Genomic DNA, 21173 nt, shown 5'->3' with positions numbered 1-21173 from the left:
ACATATAAATATCAGTATTTAAAAGCTTTATTGCTGTTTCTGATTAAAAAGTCATATATGCACAGTGCAAAAATTCTGAAAATACAGAAAAGTGATCATACCCCTTTGGGAAAGACTTGTCTCCCTTATATTTATCATACTATGAGAATGAAATTTGTCATTAGTTTATATGTATTTTATATCTTACAGTATATGTAATTTTGTCATACTGTGCTTTAAAAAATCACAAACATCAATTCATGTAAAAAAAACATCCAGGGAATTCCCTGGTGGTCCAGTGGTTGGGACTCAGCACTTTCACTGCCATGGCCCTGGTTCAGTCCCTGGTCCGTGAAGTAAGATCTTGCAAACTGCATAGCACAGCCAAAAAAAAAAAATCCAAATTGATACACACAAAACCATTTTCAGGGATATATAACTACATTTAGCATACTTTCATTTAAAAAAAGATATTTCAGAAAACTCAAATATTTAGAGAAAATAACATGAGCAAAGACTATAATTTACAACCCAATAGCCTGTTCATAATTCCATTTTCCTAAACTGAATTACTTGATTTTTGTCAAAATTTTTAAGTTTAAGCTGTAAATAAAACTCCTTTTGATCTTCTGGACCACAGAATCAAGTAAAATCTGGTGAAGATATGTATGTGACTTTAGTGTCAGAAAGGGCAGAGTAAAGCAGAGGAAGGAAATCTGTGAAAACAACACTATATGTTTTGTTTTTAAAACTAGAAAATGCAATTGAAAAATATAGTATGGGAACTTAGTAAAATTTTTGATAAAAATATTTTATATTTTTAATCAAAATTTTTAAGTATTCATTGTAATATAAATTATTAAAATAAGGGGGACAGTGCTTTCTGACTGTGTTCATATTTACCGTCTATAAGAGAAACCACATATTTAATTTCTCTAGAAGTCTTGCAATATAAGTCTCTTTTCTTCCTTTAATTTTGGACTGATTGTGACATCTGTATATCAAGAATAACTAAATATTTCTTTCTTCTCTTATTTGGTTGCTCTAGTAACCTGCTTTTCAATTTGTCAAATGCTTTCCAGTATCTTTATCTTCAAAACACTTACATCTTCTGTCTACACTGGGTATTATTGCAAGTGCAGAAAGAGCTTTATCCAACTACATTCTTAGATTTTTTTGAGCATCACTAAGCCCAAACCCACAGGCATATTATCTAGTTGGAAAAACATAATAAAACCTATCATTGTGGAGAAACTCTCCTATGAAATATTATCTGAGTAAGTTTTCTGTATCCATCTTTTATAACAAGTCAGAGTGTTCACACCTCCTTAACTGGAGACATGAGTCACGTTAGTGGCCTGGGAAATAAGCATCAGGGGTTTTATTGACCACTCAGGGAAGGTACACTTTCCAAATCCATGAGCACTGTGTAGAGAAGAACAACTAAAAAGCTTAAGGGAGGCATTGGGGGTGGGGTGGGGTAGGGGAGTATCTCTTGAAGACAGGATAAAAGATTAGGACTTTTATGTCATATTACATAACTGAAATCTATTAAAAAAAAATACCCAAAAAACCTATACAGAAAGCTAGGACAAGCAAGGATTTCTTAAGTAAACAGGATGCTAGATTTGGTGGGGGCAATAGACAGAGTTAGGTCTTCAGTTAGAAGCTTAAGAAAGACAGATTTTAAAATCCTTAAATGTTACTACACTGGGCAGCAGCCCTTAACTCAGACAACTCATTATTCAAAGAGGTGATACAAGATACAATATGAAAACAGATGAGGTAAATTAACGTATGACAGATTCAAACAGCTGTCAAAGACACTAGGTTTCAGGCAGTTATCCATCCTTGCTCTCCACTTTTCTGTCATCTTATACAACATGGCTAGATTATTATCCCTAAAGCACATCTCTGAGGGTGACTTTCCCTATTCCCAAAATTCTATGCAAAATAAAATCTAATAAAAGTTCTCTTATTTCACATGGATCTCATCAGCTGGACCATTCCCACTCCCTTTATGTATCCTGTAATTCAGCCAGTCTCAGCTACTGCCATTTCCTTAACTGCACCCCAGGTTTCCCATCTATTTCCTTGTTTTTGCTCTCTTCTCTACTCATATGCCTTTCCCTTCACTGCCACAGATCAAAATCCTCCCCAGTCTTCTAGCCCCAACTCAAATGCCAACTTCTCTTTCAAATTCTCTCTGATCTTTCACTTAAACTTCCATAGTTCCTTATTTATCTCATAACAATTATTTATTTATGGATGTTCCTTTTTCTCCACCATCTATTCCTTTTCCTAACTATCTTCTGCACTGGAACTTGTCTTTGAATCTCCTCTAGTAGCTAGTAGATGTTCAGTAAACTCTTATTAAATGAGTGCTTTTCTTCTTAGTATTAAAATTTTGTGAATTATTATTTTCTTTTCTACAGTCAGAAATCAAGAGTTAAAGGTTATCTGAGATTAAAAATGACTTACTTACCTAAAACCAGTGGCTCAGAAGAAGATAACACAGAACAGGCTGAGGAATTAGAGGTGAGATTTTATAAATATTTGGTTAAACTAAAAAGAAAATATCTAATTTCTTATTTTACTATACTCCGAAGAAAAAATAACTATTCAAATGAAGTTAATGTGTGAAATAAAAATTACTTCCCTGGACATTTGTTTATTTTACCCAAGAATTTGTTAAACGTTTCTTTCCGCTAAGGATATTTCTGTAGAATGAATGGCCATTACTGATGGCATTCTTAAGGGTTAGGGAATAGAGATTGTAATGTTTATAAATGAAAGCGTTTGTTGTAATTAAGTCATTAACTGTTTCTAGTTTTTCAGAGTTTTCTAAAACGATGTCATGTTCCCCCTCCATTAAAGTAAGAACACAATTTAGTATTTGTAAGTTAAGTATGTGGAATATTTGAGGAGGCTGTACTAATTAGGAACTCTTTTATGAAATATAATTCCTGTTACTTTTCCTATCATGCTTGGGGTGGGAGTGGGCGGGAGGGCTCATAGAAAAGGAGGAGACTAAGAGAGAGAGAGGGAGAGAATATAAGTGATCTAATAAAAAGCCACATTTATGGGGGGCCAGAAGAATTTAACCATCTTCACGGATGACAGGATAAGAGGAAGTCCAGTCAAGGATTTGGGCAGAACCACCTGCCTTTGGGGTGCGTGAAGAAGAGGCAGAGAGTATGTACTTGGAATAGAATTGGACAGGGATTTGGAGGCTGGAATCTTAGTTGCAAGCTCTGCTGCTTGTGAGCTGAGTGACCATGTGAGTCTCTGACCTTCTCTGGACCTCAGGTTCTTCCTTTACAGAGTGACAGGGTTGTACCAGATGACCTCTGAGGTTTCTTCCAGCACAAAAATTCATGATCTGAAAAGGGAACAAAAACATTTGCCCCTTGAGGTTCCCACTGAAGGAAGCTTATCATCAAAAGATAGCACCTTATTCTACCACATTGACTGAAAGCACCCAGTGTGCTGGCATCAGTCTGCTCTGGAGGGTTCTGTATGTGTGGCTTCCTCAACAGTCATGCCTCTTTGATCAAGGTCTGCTGAAGTCTCCAGAAGAACTGTAAGGCTGAGGGACCGTTCCCCAGTGCTGGGCTCTGCATCACACACCCAAACGTCTTGAGAAAGAAAGTTCGAGAACAAGTAGTGCTTTTGCAACAAAGCCTTCTGGGAATTTTTTATATGCACTAATGAGACTTTACTTTGTAGGGGAATTCATAATAACAGAAAGAAAGAACTTTTTTTCTTTAAATCATAGACTGTAGTTAGCCCTTACTCTGGCAATCAAAGAACTTGGTATCCTCTCTTAAGTCGAATTCCCTTATTTGATTACCTTTTTTTCGTTTTAGTTTTTCTCTGATTTGTCATATAACAGTCTTTTTTTTTTTAATTTAGAAATTTATTGAGTAGAATTTTCTGTACCTGGCATTTTGGTGCACAGGGAAACCTGAATAATGGAATTCTGTTTGAAATGAAGGATGTCTGCTGTAAAGAAAGAAAATTCTTTATTTAGTAACTTAAAAAAATTTTAACAGTATTTCATTATTTGGTAACCTGCTCCAAGTTTTGCCCACAGACACGTATCACAGGTACCTTATTCACAGTTCAGTTTCTGTGGGTAGAGCTGCTTCGCTTCATTTTGTGGTCTCATGTCTCAATGTTTGAATTCCCTCAGAATGCACCTTATAATTTCAGTAGGTGTAAGCATGTAGGAGTTTATTTATGAAAGGCCCTAGGAATTCAAACACACGAATCTGTGCTTATTTATCTTGTGTAGCTAATGACCAGAGAAGTCTTGTCTTTGACATTTAGTTTGTGACTGAATATATAAAATCCTACCATTTAAAGAAAACAATTGTAATTTTCAGAAGAGGCTCACTCTTAAGGCAGTGTATGCCCTAGTACGATAAAGTGTGGCTATAATAGATAAATTGTATAATATTTGATTTTTGCACCCCTTGTAACTTTAGGTTTAGTTGTATGTATTTTACACAATTACCGTATAATATAATGTTTGTTGTACCTCTAAATGCTTTCTTTCTGGACTTTGACTCCGTTAAATTGTGGGCAGTTGCATATTAGCTTTGAGGTTAGTAATAAAGTAACATACATTGATACTTAGAAAATTATTTTGTGAAGATTATTAGCTGATACATGTTTAATAGGGAGGCATTCTCTACAGAAAATGAAAACTCATTCTTTCTAAACAATGTTCAAATGTGTAACTGTACTTCCTCCTGGAACTGAAACAGGTTTTTTAAAAATAGGCCCTTACTTAGTTTTTTGCCCCTTCACAAGTTTACTTGGGTAACATAAATTCAATAAGTAGACCTTTAAGAGAGAAATCTTTAAGAAGATTTTAAAGAAATATTTTTGGTACCATTTTCCAAGCTCTGAATATTTTTATAATCCTTCACAGCAGAAGTGAGGACCCTTTTATTAATAAATTTTATTAATCTGCAGAAAAATAATCAGTGAGCATATTTTTTTAATTAGTCTTTTTTTTCAAGAGAGTAAAATATAAAAGTTCAACTCTAACACTTTTGAAATTGAGACCAGAGAAGTAAAATGTGATTTAATATGTACAAGACAAATTTTTAGATATATAGATCCTATATCATGATCATTTAAAGGAAAGGAAAGGAGAGAGAGAAGGAAGGTAAACATAGATGGAGAGAAAAAGTAAGGGGTTAGAGGGAAGGGAGAGAGAATGGAGTCTGGGCAATAAAAAGAAAGAAAAGAAACTAACGAGATATCAGTTCCCATAGAAGAAGATATAAAGAAGAAAATAGGCTAAGAAAGAAAAGGAGTCTGTTTTACTTCCCATCCAGATTCCTTTTCCCAGAGTAATTCTGTCTGTCTTCCTCTCTCCTACCCCTCACCTTCCTTTCTGCCTCAATCTCTAACCGTCACACTGGAGCTAGCCAGAGGAGACCAACCTTGCTGCAGAAACCCCTATCCTTTTCTCCCAGAAAACATTTCTTTTCTTCCCAGCTCTTCTCCTTGACCCTTCCTCTTCAGAACCCACCTTCCAACATAGAAGAATTCTCTTCCATCTTCTAAGCCGTCAACTGGCTGGCACACAACAGTCCTCCAGTGCTAGATCCCCAATGTCTAGAACAAAAGGCTCTCTATATATTAAGGAAATGATTTTTTTACCTATTATTATGGTACCAAATATGTTCCCCAGCTTGCCTGTTTTTTTTTAACTTCAATTTAGTAGTTTTTGCCATGTGCAAATTTGGGGGGTTGTAATCAAATCACTCAATTTCTTTTATGCCTTCCAGGTTTGATGTCATACTTAATGGCTCCTCCACTCTTAGAATATATTTTTTTAATATCCCCAGGTTTGCTCTAATACATTTCGGTTTTACTTTTTAACATTTTAAATATTGCTCAATCTGTAACATTCTGGTTATAAGGTATGAGGTAGAAACCCAGATAATTTTTTCCTTTTTTTCTAAGTAATTTGCCTATCTGCCCACAAATTTGAAATGTCTTTATCATATACTAAATTCCTATAAATTTGATTCTCTTTCTGAGTTTTCCAATTCTATTCATTATTGTGGTTTGTGGTATGTTTTATCTGATAAAGTTAATCTTCACTCTTCTTTTTTGGAACTGTGCTGATTATTCTTGCTTGTTTTTATTTCTATTTGAACTTGAAAATTGCCTTGTCTTGTTATTTTCAAAAAAAATCCATAATGTAGTTCTATTGGAATCTTGGCAACTTTATAAATTAACTTGGGGAGAATTGACACCTTTGTGAGATTAAATCTTTCTAGCCAAGATCACATTATGTCTCTTCATTCAGTCGGGTCTTCTTTTGTGTCCCTTTAGGAGAATTTTTAAGTTTTCATCACTAGTGTATTTATGCTTCCTAACCATATTGATGTTTAGCAGAACCTTTTACTGACTGCCTTTTCTTTTATGAGGTTTCTTGTATAAAAGCATGTCACTAACACTCGCTATCCTTTTCAAATAATTCCTTACTCTATAACTACCCTAGCTAAGGGTTTTTGTATGTTTGCCCCTTGCTAGTCTCAGAGGAAATTTCCAATGCCTTCCTAGCATATAAATAAAACAAAACAAAACTTTCGTTCTTTGACTGTATTATGACCTGACCAAAATGCCTTTCCACGGTCCAGAGGAGAAAGAGAAAAGTCAGACCAGAGAATCATCATGTCTTTTCCATCACTCAATTATTTCTAAATCATTTGCCCTTCCCTATCATGCCTCTACATATTTGATCTTCATCCAGTGATTTTTTTTTTTCAGGTTTCAGAGAGTTGTTTATTTCCACCATAAACAAGGTGCTTTCTCTGTGGGAGAGACAATGCCCAATAAGACATGATCCCTGCTTATAAGTTAGAGAATAGAGTAAGGTTAAACTATGCTTTTCAATTTCTAAGTGCCTTCCAGTGCTGTTTGTTTATTTGAAAGTTTTCTGTGTCCTTTTTCTCCTATTAGACATGTTTTAAATTTTTTCAAAAAAAATTTTTTTCAAGCAAAATTTAAATGTTATCATTTTGCAGAAAAAAAAAATCTTCATTATCATAAGATATTCCTATTATGGTCTTAAAAGTTGACAATGTGCTAATTCTGTCTTTGCATAGTTTCTGGAACTGGGTGTGCTAAATCTCTTTTAAAACTTCCTCTAGCATAATTTATAAGGTTAAAAAAATTAAGCACACACTTAATTGTTACCATTCTGTTTTTCAGCCTGGCTGGGTGGTTTTGGACCAACCAGATGCTGCTTGCCATTTGCAGCAGCAACAAGAACCTTCCCCTCTACCTCCAGGATGGGAAGAGAGGCAGGATATTCTTGGAAGGACCTACTATGTAAACCATGAATCCAGAAGAACACAGTGGAAAAGACCAACCCTTCAGTATGTGATGACTTTCGTGTTTGTAATCCGAATACTTTTGGACCACTAGTTTTCATTTTGAAGTCATGGCTCAAATGGCTCAAATGGATTCATAATAGTATGGGGATCCAAAAACTGCAAGAATGCTAGGATTTTTATGGCCCAGGGCTTTAAAAATGCTGTCATGGATGCTTCTTTTTTAAAATGATTTGATAGTATTAAAAAGTATTTGAGTCACAAATACCACCCTTCTAATTGCTTCTTTATTTTAATAAATTGTCAGTTATTTCTGTTTTTAATTATAGCCACAAAAGAAATGTTTTTCTCTTGAGACTAATTTAGAAAATCTTGGAGATTTTTTTGTAGTTTGTTACTAAAATATAATGAGATGTTAATTTCTACAGTACAGTATTTTTAAAGTGTAAATTATTTATAAAATTGAAAGGACTCAATTAATAAGGTCTTTTGTTAAACACCCGTTTGCCAATCTGGTCAATGTATACATAATTTCCAGTGTACCCAAATCAAGGACAGAATGGCCTTTGAGGTATTCTGATTTATGTTTCCTCAGTGACATTTTTCTTTTATTATCATCAGACTGAACGTTTGTAAATACACATTTATAAATTCTTCCATTATTCATGTTTATTATCAAATATCCTTCCACTTATCCTTCCTTATAACCTTATGAAGTCTTTCTTTAGTTGTCTACTTTTTGACACAGACATAAAATCTTTCTTATTTGTCCCTTAATGTTCTAATTTTTGGCTTTGGTATTTTGTATCTGATATAGTCCAAGCACTTTCGTAGATATTTTCCCTTTTCAGATCCTTCCAAAGCAAATTAATGATCCAAGTTCTTCGTGTCACAGAGGCATTGATCTCTGTAGAATGGCGTACAGATTGCAAGACTGAAAGCACGATAAATTTCTGCAATATCCTCCTGTTGTATACCTCAGTATTATGGCAAGCCTGACTTGAGCAGAATCACATTTTTTTCACTGTGGTTGGTGTTGTTTTCAGCCAGCAAAAATCAACTATTTAGGAGGAAAAAAGTGTGAGGCTTTCCCTTAGGACCACTATGTTTTCTCCAGCAACAGTGCAGTAAGAACTGGTCTTCTGACTATCCTGGGCTTATCTGGCATTAAATAAATTAACAATAATTTTGTTATTAAATATCTATACAAAATTCTAGATCTTATGGTCTGGCTATGTTAAACACAACTAGCTAGAACAGTATAACTAAGAAATGACTGGGGAGTGGGTGTTCAGTCTGATTAACCGTACCTTTCCTAGATTCAGACATGCCTTTACTACTGTCCTTTTTCAGAAGAGGTCCATTACTGTATATGATCAAAAGCAGATAGATACCATTTAATCTGTACTCTATCAATTTTTTAATTATAGTGTCCTTACACTGTCTTTCCTTCTGCCCTCTGCGTTCCTACATGGGAAGCTCTACTCTTGGCTTAAGATCAGTTCTGGAAAATGTTACTGTCTGATTCAAGAAGATGTATATGTAACTCTTAAAGCTTCTGTTTTATGAACTTTCTGGAGCTACTTTAGATTTTACTCCTGTAAGAACATGGTGAAATAATAATATAATGAAATTATTTATGAAACTCTCAGGTACTCATTCATTCAGCAAATACTTTTTGAGTGCCCATACATGGGAGACATTATCCTAGGCACAGTGAGGAACGAAAATATTAGGCACATTACACATTTTCACAAAAACTTTAACTCCATAAGGTACTCTTGCAGGTACCGTTGTGCCTAGGACTTAATCTATGCATCTTGAAGCAGCCTTTGGCCCAGAACAATAAATTCTGATCTAATATAGGTTTTTTTTTTTTAATGAAAACAGAATTTTTGACTATCACTTTAACTCTCTTCAGACGTGGGTGATGGCTTTTACGTTTCTAATACAGGGACAGCCTAACCGATGCTGAGAATGGTAACATTCAGCTGCAAGCCCAGCGTGCATTCACCACCAGGCGGCAGATATCTGAGGAAACAGAAAGTGCTGACAGCCGAGAGTCTTCCGAGGTAGAAATCATTTTCTTGTTCTTGTGGATAGACATATGTTACAGCAGTAGATTGAGGTATGTGTGGCTTAAGCTTATTCTGTTCATTTTAGAACTGGGAAGTTATAAGAGAAGATGAAGCCACCACGTACAGCCATCAGGCCTTCCCCTCATCTCCACCATCAAATAACTTGGATGTCCAGACTCATCTTGCAGAAGAATTGAATGCCAGACTCACTGTTTATGGAAATTCAGCCACTGGCCAGCCAGTATCCAGCTCAGTAAGATGGTCTTAGATTTTGTTGGAGCTTCAGAATTTTGTATTATATGTTATTCCATTCAGTGTCTAAAGACTGAATGTTATCTTTTTTCCTCCAGTTTTATTGAGATACAGTTGATATAACACATTGTATTAGTTTAAGAGGTACACCATAATGATTTTATATATATGTTGCAAAATTATAACCACAATAAGTTTAGTTACTATCCAACACTTCACAGGCTTTTTTTTTTTTTTCTTGTGATGAGAAAAAAAGTGTCTTAAGTTACACGTAATAATGTGTTAGGGACTTTGGTACTTCACAGCACGGCCGTTTTCAAATATCCCCACTAATAATAGTATGAAGCAGAGTCATGGAAAATCCAAATGGTCATTGGAGTCTAAATGTCCATTACATAAATCAGTGCCCTCCAGCCAAAGGCTGCCAGGAACACACCTGTAATTGAACAAGTTGGGTTTATTACTCATTTCAGCAAGGGGAAAACACACCACGAGTGTCTCAGTAGCAGTATGTTAGGAAAGACTTAAAGGATTTGGGCTCATGTTAGTCAATTTTGAGGAGGGTTTAAGGAAGCAGGACTTTGCTCTGCATTGGATGCTGTCAGGAAACAGAGAATATTCTGTGATTGGGTATCTCAAATCTTATCTGTAGCGAGACTAAAGCTATATTTAGCAAAAAAGCAGCAGTCACTTATATCTGCCAGGATAGGGAGATAATTGGTATCTTGTGGCTTGGACAGTGTTCACATTTTGCTGTGTTTAGGCATGATTACAAAGTAGTGTTGATTTTGTCTTGATGAGGCTGATGAGTGCCAGGGTGGGTCCTGGGTGTTCAGGGTTACTTTTCTCCTTCTCAGTTATACCACACATGTCACCAACACACATGTGAATAAGAGCTGATGTACTTTGACTAAACAAGAAGATAGATGACCTTCTCACTCCAGCAACTGCTTGAAAAATTGCTGTCTGTGGGGTCCAGAAGCAAGTATTCCAACATACACTGCCCTGATGAGGTCCTTGTGGCTAGCTCTCTAATCTTATCAAGGGAGACCTTTCAGTGGAAGACAAAGAGGCATCTGAGGATGCTGTGGTCATTTCCAGTTGGAATTCCTTGCTTTTCATTCAGTTAGTAAATATGGAGGGCTGACTGCATGCAGGTTATATGCTGGTTAAAGTATCTTCAGAATACAGCCCACCTATCTGTTTAAGTATTGCCTATGGCTGCTTTCACACTAGATCGACATGGTTGAGTAGTTGTAGCAGAGACCGTTTGGTCCACAAAAAAATATTTCCTATCTGGACCTTAACAGAAAAAGTTTGCCGACTTCTGTTCTATCACCTCCCTTAAGAAGCTTCAATGTAGACAGTTCTGTGTAAACGCCTGTGTGAATATCCAAGAGCAGGTCTGCCTGCCTGCTCCCTTCCCCTCCTTTCTTCCATCCGTCTATTCTATCTTCCATTCATTTCATTTTATTTTTTTGTCAGAGGAGTGGGAAAAGTCAAAGACTTAAAGGATAAGCTATGTTGATTTGCTGGTGATAAATCACGTAAGATCCTATTCCCTTTCTTCCTGTTATTATTATTTTTTTAAATTATAAAACAGGGAGATCAGCTCGGTGCTTTGTGACCACCTAGAGGGGTGGGATAGGGAGGGTGGGAGGGAGACGCAAGAGGGAGGAGATATGGGGATATATGTATATGTATAGCTGATTCATTTTGTTATAAAGCAGAAACTAACACACCATTGTAAAGCAATTATACTCCAATAAAGATGGTAAAAAAAAAAAAAGTAAAAGGTGGCATCCATACAATGAAATACTATGCAGCGCAGCCATTGAAAAGAATGAAGCGTCTTTGAATGTATATGTTGTATGGAACAATCCCTAAGAGATATTGCTCAGTGGAAAACACCAAGGTACCGAACAGTGTGTTTGGTACGTTACCATTTATAAAATTATTTAAATGACAGAGAATAAATATGTGTATCATATTTCTTGAAAACTAAACTAAACTTGGTAACATTGCTCAGCTCTGAAGAGAGGAACAGGGTAAACAGGGCATATATCTTTTGTACCTTTTGAATTTCAAACCATGTGCATATTAATTCAAAAAAATATAATTTATTATTTTTAAAGTATTATATGGTCATGGTTAAAAATTGAAACAGTGCTGAAGTCTGTAAAGTAAAAATTGAATCTTCCATTTTACCTCTAACATGTGCTCCCTCAATTGCCATTAATGGTTTGGCATATATAGTTTTAAACATTTTCTACATATTCATAAACATGTATGCACAGACATATTTGTATATCATTTTTTTAACCTGAGATCATCTTGTACGCACTTTCTGGTAACTTACTTTTTTTACATACTGTATCATAGACATTGGACCATTTCAGTAAATATAGATGTGCTCTTTTTAAAACCAAACAACAAAATAATCAAACATCATTCCCTTGTGCAAGTAACCCTTAAGCTATTCCTCCAGTCTCCTTTGATGGACTTTAGATTGTTTACAGTTCTTTGTTATTGTAAACAATCCTACAGAGGCTCCTCTGACTTAATTTATACATATATTATAAATTTTAATGTCATTAAGTAACAGAACTAAAATATTTCAGATGGCAACAACAGCGTGCATATAAAAGCACAAGGAAAGAAAAATTATGCGAGTTCCAGGGAACAAGTAATCTGGAATGTCCAGAGGGTGGGTTGTGAGGTTGGAGGGCTGCAGCCAGCAGGAAGAGCCAGGTCCGGAAGCTCACTAACATTGTGTTCTGTGCTGTAGATTTTATCCTAGTGACTGTAAGTCATTGAAGGGCTCGCAGTGAGAGAATGATGTGATGAAATCTGCGCTGCAGAACGCTCTCTGGCTGCAGCACAGGGTATGGAGAGTAGATTTAAGCAAATAAGACTTGCAGCAAGCACATCTGTTAGGATGTTGCCACAGTAATAGTCAAGGTGATAAATGATGAAAACTTGAAGTTTAAAAAAAAGTGTAAGGGAAATGTGTTTGAGAGCTAGTAAAGAAATAGAATGCGTAGGATCTGGTAACTGACCCGGCTGTAAGGGACAGGAGGGGGAGAAATCGGGGGCTGACCGATGTCTGCCTAGGGCAGCTGCTGGCCTCCCCTGCTGCCCACTGAGATGAGGAATACCTACAAAGGAACAGGTTTGAGTGGGTGTGGACAGGGAAAAGCTGAATCCAGTTTTGGACACAATAAAGGGTTCTCTGTTAGACCTTCAAGAGAAAGTGTCCAGGAGACAGTCTAGGACTCGAGGGACAAGTGTGAGCTGGAAGTTGGAAGGCATCGGTGGGGGTGGGGTGGTGTAGAGCGAGGCTGAGAGTGGGTGGAGTGGGTCTTCTTTCTTCTGCCCCATCATACCCACCCTGCCACCTTATCTGCCATTCAGAGACAAAGCAGAGACCTAAAGTTATTATCGTTCTTTTTTTTTTTTTTTTTTATAAGAATCATTCCAGCAGAAGAGGCAGCTTACAAGCCTATACTTTTGAGGAACAGCCTACACTTCCTGTGGTGAGTTTTAGCCTCTCCCCTCAATCCTCAATAAAAATATAAGATGCAGCAACTTTTTTTTTTTGGAACGCTGAACATGAACGTTTGATCCAGCACAGCATTTGGGCTCTGGGGGATGAGGTTGAGGGAGGGGAAATGGGATAGGTAGGCCCTTTAAAGACAAAACCTGGAGAACTGTCTCTCCCATCATGAGAAAGCCAAGTCCCCATGTGGTGGTGGGTAGCGTCTGGGCTTGGCAGGTGAAGCGCTGTGTGGGCTGGAGGTGTTGCGTACAGATCGAGACTGTGGTCTCCAGCGGCCTGTGCTCTGTGCCTGGCCCGTGGCATCTTGCGGCTGTTTCCGCCCCGTGCGTGAAGCTGCGTCAGGGGCCGGTCCCTCAGGCAGGTGTGCCCTGGTGTCGGCAGGCTTGGCGGCCAGGATGGACTTAATCAGCCGCTGAGGAGCGGTCTGCTGCCTCCTCCGTAGAATCTCCAGCCGTGACCTGGGCTGGAGCTTAGACCTAACAACGTCATGGCCTCCATCCTCTTTCTGGCTCAACCATTATTGCTTTGAGTTTGTCTCTTCCTCACATGGTCTCCGCTTGTTTTTTAAACCAAATGTGCACCCAGGCTCCTGGCCCTTTCAGCCTCCCCTCCCTCTTAGCCACCCACAGACCACCCCCCTGCCACCTTCCCTTCTGTCTGGGCTCTTTCTTCCAAATAGCCTGTGTCCCTGTCCTAATTCTCTCCCCATTCTGGGTCTGCGAGTGTTCCAGTTCCCCACTTAGACTGGCCGCCTCACTTTTTTCCCACCAACCATTTGTGATTTTGAATGGCAGTCTGTATATTAATTTTGAAAAGCGGGGATTGTTTTTGCTTTCACGGGAGTTCCAGCAAAGGAATGCACAGGCCCAGAAGTCCTCGACCTAGGAGTGGCTCATCTATCTAAAAAGGTGGCCCTGCATCAAGAGAGGGACATGGACCCTGTGCTGAGGAAGGAAGGGGTACCCACCTGTGCAGTTGGCCCAGTCACCAGTGACCACCAGCAAGAGGGTGGATGCCACGGCAAGACTGCCCTCCCCAGCCTTCCTCTTGCGCTTACTACCCTGTGTCTGGCCACCTCCACTCGCCTGGAGCCACTTAAGGAGATCCCTGGTATTTCTCCCACCTCACTTCATCATCTCCTCTATGCATTGAAACTGGTGAATTTCTGATTGACTGACAGGCACTCATCCAAGAAACTATTTTAAGTACACCAGATGAGCCACGGAATCTAGAGATGATTTACATTTTATGTACTGGAAAAGCTATTTCCATGCCTTTTTCTTCTCAGTACATTGATTAGAGGTCTGTTTTGTTTGGTTGTTTGTTTACAGCTTTCTTAAGGTATAATTTACATGCCATAAAATCCACCCATTTTTAAGTACACAAATAAATGAGTTTTAGTAAATTTATGCAGTTGTGCAAATATCACCGCAGTCAAGTTTGAGATTCTCCCATCGCCACAAAAAGTTTTCTTAATCCTAATACCTACTCTCAGCCCCAGGTGAACACTCATCTGCTTTTGTTGCTAGTTTTGCCTTTTCTAGAAATTTCATATAAGTGGAATTATACAGCATGCCGTCTTATGTATCTGGTCTCTTTTCACTTCATGTGATGTTTTTGAGGTTTATCCATGTTGTGACATGTCTCAGTAGCTCATGATATTCCATCGTGCAGATACGTCTACTACATCCCATTTGTCTACTCACCAGCTGTAGGACATTTGTAAAGTTGGGCAAATTTGAATTCCATTATTTTGTAGACTCACAGCTCATCATAACTGTCAGCAATGTACATCTACCCCTGTACATCTAGGGAACGGTATATCTAGTGAACAGACTAGTGTGATAGTTTTTATATGTAAGACACATTAGGGAACCAGGCCAAACCTTGGAGAGTCTAATCTCTAAGACAAAAGGGGTACTTCCCTGGTGGTCCAGTGGTTAAGTCTCCGCATTTCCAATGCAGGGGGCGCAGATTTGACCCCTGGTCGGGGAGCTAAGATCCCACATGCCGCATGGCCAAAAAATTTTTTTAAAAAATTAAAGCTCATGGGAAAAAAAAAAAAAAGACAAAAGGAAGGCCAGACCTGGACTATTTTAAGTAAACCTGGAAAACTAGACCTCTTTTGTTCATTAGTAATAAACTACAATAATCAGCACATCCCCAGCCCTCACAGAAAGAAAGCAGGGGTAACTTTGGACTTGGCACATATGGGTGATAATTTCTGTAGTTTGACTACCTGGGTTCAAATCTCAGCTCCACACTAGCAATGTTATCTGGTAGGAAATTGCTTCCATTTTCTAAGCTTCAATTTCATCCTTAAGTAAAATGGGCCAGTAATCTTAATTATCTCATTAAGGTTTGTGTGGAGGTTGAATGGCATGATCTGTGTTAAAGCATTTAGTGTGCGGTGGTTATTACTCTCATGATTTTTAGTGTTATCATTCTCATCATTATTATCTGTTCTACTGGAGTTTTTTTCTTTAAGTGAAATGCTGTACACTTTAAAATATGATTTAAAACATGATTCATTTTAAGGAGAGCTAGCAGTGGGACTTCCCTGGCTGTCCAGTGGTTAAGGCTTCGCCTTCCAATGCAAGGGGTGCAGGTTCGATCTCTGGTCGGAGAGCTAAGATCCCACATGCCTCACAGCCAAAATACCAAAACATGAAACAGAAGCAATATGGTAACACATTCAATAAAGACTCTAAAAATGGTCCACATCCAAAAAAAAAAAATCTTTAAAAAAATAAAAATAAAAATAAAGAGAGCTAGCAGTGAAAAAGGGATGTGGTCCTTTTAAAAAGGATTCTTTCTTATTAATATTTAATTATTCTGTTATTCTTCACTTAGCTCTTGCCTACTTCATCTGGATTACCACCAGGTTGGGAAGAAAAACAAGATGAAAGAGGAAGATCATATTACGTGGATCATAATTGCAGAACTACTACCTGGATAAAGCCCACTGTACAGGTACCCTACAATCTATCCATTAATGTGTTTTCTTACATAATTTGAACCATCATATTTCTGTGGAAGCTATTACGTCACTTTGTAGTATAGGCTGGATGCTTCTAATTATTTTCTGATATTGGTGCTAATTGTCTGCCATTTCCTGCAGATCTCTAATATACGTGAATCACCACTTGTTTATGTAAAACAAGTCCAATTGGGAATAGGAGGACAAAGTAAATGATCTGGTCCACTGGGTAATTGTGTAACTTGAATGGTTAAGATCATTATTTTGCTAAAAGATAATCTTGGTGATTAGTATCTATCAAAGAACTTTGTCATGATGACACTTTGTCCTTAGCAACAGTGAGTGCCTTTTGTAATATTTCCTTGTAAGCATTTAGGAAAATATTTTGTCTTATCACCATGTCTCTTATTGAGAAATTTTTTAAAACTGAAAAGTACAGAGAATAATATAGTAAATACCCATTTTCTTAACACCCTGAATTTACTGCCATTAACAAATCATCATATGTTTCTAGACATTTTCTTTTTTAAAATAAAATCTTACAGATAAAACTAAATTCCTTTTAGCCAAGCACTTGACCCCACTACCCAGAGGGAACTACCATCGTGAGCTTGTTGGGGATTCTTCCTGCCTATTTTATGTACTTAATAGAGAGCTAAACAATGCAAAATGTTATTTATGTCCATGTGTCAAGCTTTGCAAAGATGTGTTATATAATTCTAAATATTTTTTTGCTCACCATTGTTTTAAAACCCTATCATGTTGTTTTATATATAAATCCAGTGTATTTCTTTTAACTACTGCCTTATATTTCATCACATGAATGTATTACATTTCAGGTATGCATTTCTGTAGTATATGTTTGTCATTCATTTTGTCTTCCCAGCATTCGAACCCACTTTTTGTGTATAGGAAATTCCCACTCTATATGAGTCTTCTGGGTGAGCAAAGACAACCTTCTCCACTTGGCACTGCAGCTTCCCTTGCAACTAGGGTTAACAGACTGACGGTTAACCAGCATTCTTACTGCTCAAGAATTAGCTGAGAAATTATAAATTATTTTAAAAACAAACTTTGACAAAACACTGTATTGGAAAAATGAGCCTCCAATCTTTAGGCCTATTTATAATTGTGTGTGCTGTTTGCAGGTTAAGTTACCTTTTTAACCACAGCTATTTGTGTGTTCTCTATAAACACTGCAACACGATTGAATTAACGTGCTAGGCCACAGTGGAGACCAGTCAGCTGCCGTCAAGCCAGGGTTCTTCTGCAGGCCCTCACCCACAGGCCCCCACAAGTGACGCAGCACAGCAGGTGACCCAGCCATCTGAAGTGGAGCAAGGATTCCTTCCTAAAGGCTGGGAAGTCCGGCATGCACCAAACGGGAGGCCTTTCTTCATTGACCACAACACCAAAACCACCACCTGGGTAACTTCAGTGCTCTCCAGTTTAAATTTATAACAACAATAATAGTCTCTCATGTGTAGTTTTTGATAATCTTTAATTATACATTAATATACCCTACATTTCCTAGTCCTCATTTAGAGATATGTTGAATTCTTAATAGGATTATTTCTATTCAATATGTTTATGCCTATTTTTAATATTTGGGGGGACTGTCATGGAGATTCATTTACTTCCTGTTTGCAGTTTTGGGGTTTTTTTGTTTTTTTGTTTGTTTGTCTTTGTGTGTGTGTGTGTGTTTTTGGTCACACTGTGCGGCTTGTGGGATCTTAGTTCCCCAACCAGGGATCGAACCCACACCCCCTACAGTGGAAGTGTGGAGTCCTAACCACTGGACCCCCAGGGAATTACCATGTTTGCAGTTTTTAGCTCACTAGCCGTGAATACTGAGGAAGATATTTAGTCATAATCCTTTCCCTTTATATAAGGCTTATAGTTCCAAAGTACTTTTGAATCCATATCTCATAGTACCCAAAAAAACTTATGAGACTAGGTAGAATAGGTATTTTTATTTTAAGATAAGGCTTAAAGTTGTTGAGCAGTTGGTTCACCCCTAATTGAAAAATTACTGAAAATCAGCAGCAGATGAAGAGATTTTGATTAATAAATTTGTTTAAAACACCAATATACCTAAATAAAACTAAAATTATACAATAAATGATTTAAGAAAATAATATTAAAATTATAATATATATCAATAAATCCAAATAAATTAAATTTTGTTCTTTCTTTCAACAATTTGAATTGTCTTTAATAACCTTTCTGCGCTTACCTTCCTATCTTTCAAAAATATTAATAAATTAACACCTTAGCAGCTAGGTGCCTAGAAGCATGTTCAGGGCCTCAGAAATAACATGTGCTCCAGTTTTATGTCCCACTCTTACACCAGTTTTTATTTAGAGAAGAGCCCTAGATAGTGACACAATCCATAAAGAGTGGGCAAAATACTCCAAATGGTTTCTGTGAAAGAGGTAGTGAGTTAATACTGATCCTCCTCTGAGATCTGAGAACTGAATTTTGTAGCGTGTGAGTGATAGATTTTAGATGAGAACCTATTATTTCATAGAGTAAGCAAAAGAAATAAAAGTGATATCCATTGATATTAGAAAACATAGTAACAGATTGACTTTCATGATTTTAAAGTTTGTGTGTGTGTATTGTTTTCTTTATTTACTCTACCAAAAAAGGAAGATCCAAGACTGAAAATTCCAGCTCATGTGAGAGGAAAGACATCACTTGATTCTTCCAATGACCTGGGGCCTTTACCTGTAAGTTTATAGAACTGCTACCCATCTAACTTGGCTATCTCAAACATTTGTATTTTGGAATACAGTAGTTCTTTAACAACTATAATTAATATTATTGTTGAAGTGTTGATGTCTTCTACTAAGAATGGAATATGCAAATTAAATCAACCATATAACCAAATCTATTTCTCTGCCCATACATCGAAAACCCTTTCCTAACATAATTGAAATCTATTCTTCATTATAGCCAGGATGGGAAGAAAGAACTCACACCGATGGAAGAATCTTCTACATAAATCACAGTATGTGCAATGTGATTATTTTCATTACATTATCTTTTGCAGTATCGAATTTTGTGCGTGAGGATGGAGAACATCTTTTTTTCTCTCTTTCTTCAGATATAAAAAGAACGCAATGGGAAGATCCTCGGTTGCAGAATGTAGCAATAACTGGACCAGTAAGTCTCTTTGTATCAGGATCCTCTGATGGGGTTGTCTCCTTACCTGTCTCTTCAAGGGCGTTTGATCAAGGACATAGCACTAAAGGTGTTGAGAGGAAAGCACATTTGCAGATCTCCCCTCTCCCCACCGCCCATACACCAGGTCTCAGTTATTTGAAAAGAGCATATAAAGTCATTATCCTTACTCTGCACGGCAGCCTTGTGAGACCAGTGAGCCAGATAGTCAAATACTAAGGCAGTGGGCTGCCGTGCTCAGGCTGGTACTTGCCATTGTCTGAAGAAGAAGGCTGGCAATCCTCGGCAGATCAGAGGAGCCAAGAGTGTATCTGGTGAGGAAGCAGAGAGCACCCTGTCAACTCAGGGTCATGACTTCATCTTTTTAGTTGAAATCGTTGTAAATACCGGTATATAAGACGTACTCACATTTAAGTACAATTATTACCATGTATGATATTTACACTACTCTTTTGAGTCAGATTAATGATAGGAAAATCATTTTTCTCATTTATATAGCTTCTTTTTCCAACTTTAGTTTTTCAGATTTTAACTGTTTCCTAATTCACAAAAATAAGTAAAATTGAAGATACAGTTCTTGTAGATTACTCTTCTGACTCCATGTTTAGTCTTTTAAAGTAATGGATAAAAAAGGCAACTCCTCAGAGTTCAAGCAAAAAGTATATTTTTCAAATTGTTCCTTTAATGAAGAAATCACTTTGAAAGACTCTTTAGAAATGGAAATTTTCATTTCTAATATTTCTCTACTTGGAAGACATTTCCTGTTTCTGGCCTGTTGCATTTCAAGGATATTGTATGATGAAAATTACAGCCATAGGAGTTGCTGAATACAATTTTATCTTAAACAGAGAAATTAAAATTTTTTAAATTGTATATATGGTTTTTCTTTGAATTAAACTTTTCTTTTCAAATATTCTCTTTTAATGCCTTTAACTTATATTCATCAAATACCCAGAGGGGAGTTTTTTAAATTGTTCCAGAATGAAACAACTTAAACCTTCTTTATTTTTCCAAAATTTTCAACTCAAGGCAGTGCCCTACTCCAGGGATTACAAAAGAAAGTATGAGTTCTTCCGAAGAAAGTTGAAGAAGCAGGTTAGTGATACTTATAACGAGTTCTCAGGAATGATTGCCATATAGACTGAAAGCATGGGAAATGCATTTTTAAAAGTAACAGAGAATTTATTCTATATATTAACAACTTTGAATAGTTTCTTTTAGGGAAAGGATGTGTATTTTTTGAGTACCTGTAATATATGATTAGAGACCACAGTTATTTTATGTCTTCATTTTTCAATATACCTTGTAATATAGAAAAATAGTATTAGAAATGTGCTTTTAAAGAGCTCTAACCTGGTTTCCTCGTGGGTTTGTGGGGTTTGGGTTTTGTAGAAACTAAGCAAGAGTAGCTCAGGAGATTATCCCCAGGCCTGGACTTAATTGTGTAGGAGGACTCTCTGGATTCCTTTTCTGCTTTGACTATTGTTTTCCAGTGTTAGTCATTCGTTATTTACAGCTTCAAATATAATATATCTCTGCATAATTTGACAGTACAGCTGTGGTTGGAGCAGTCCTCTTATTGCTTGTCTCCTTCTGCTTATCAGAAATGTTCACTACTCTCTTTTCCATCACCACAAATTCATTATGTTTGGAACTAAATTCATCTGCCCATCTGTTTCATTTCTGTTGATGATGACTATTTTTCTTTAGTAATTTTTTAAAATTGATTGAAAGATTCTTTAAATTCCATAGTGCTTTAGTTTTCAAAGGTTTCA

At 37.0% G+C, this 21173-nt stretch overlaps 1 protein-coding gene across 2 annotated transcripts in view; it reads left to right on the top strand.

The window, feature by feature from the left end:
* The window catches only part of NEDD4 (NEDD4 E3 ubiquitin protein ligase), a 145970-nt gene that overhangs the window by 97519 nt on the left and 27278 nt on the right, over positions 1 to 21173 (top strand). For both annotated transcript variants that reach the window (XM_068551973.1, XM_068551981.1), the window contains 11 exons: positions 2415 to 2517; positions 7222 to 7388; positions 9298 to 9415; positions 9507 to 9674; positions 13144 to 13209; positions 16086 to 16205; positions 17437 to 17640; positions 18864 to 18944; positions 19171 to 19225; positions 19322 to 19380; positions 20428 to 20493. In XM_068551973.1, coding sequence (XP_068408074.1) covers positions 2415 to 2517; positions 7222 to 7388; positions 9298 to 9415; positions 9507 to 9674; positions 13144 to 13209; positions 16086 to 16205; positions 17437 to 17640; positions 18864 to 18944; positions 19171 to 19225; positions 19322 to 19380; positions 20428 to 20493 — 1207 coding nt within the window. The remainder of the gene's footprint in view (positions 1 to 2414; positions 2518 to 7221; positions 7389 to 9297; positions 9416 to 9506; positions 9675 to 13143; positions 13210 to 16085; positions 16206 to 17436; positions 17641 to 18863; positions 18945 to 19170; positions 19226 to 19321; positions 19381 to 20427; positions 20494 to 21173) is intronic.

The sequence above is a fragment of the Eschrichtius robustus genome, chromosome 1 (assembly GCF_028021215.1).
Source record: "Eschrichtius robustus isolate mEscRob2 chromosome 1, mEscRob2.pri, whole genome shotgun sequence".
Lineage (NCBI taxonomy): Eukaryota > Metazoa > Chordata > Mammalia > Artiodactyla > Eschrichtiidae > Eschrichtius > Eschrichtius robustus.
This window is presented reverse-complemented; position numbering and strand designations above follow the sequence as displayed.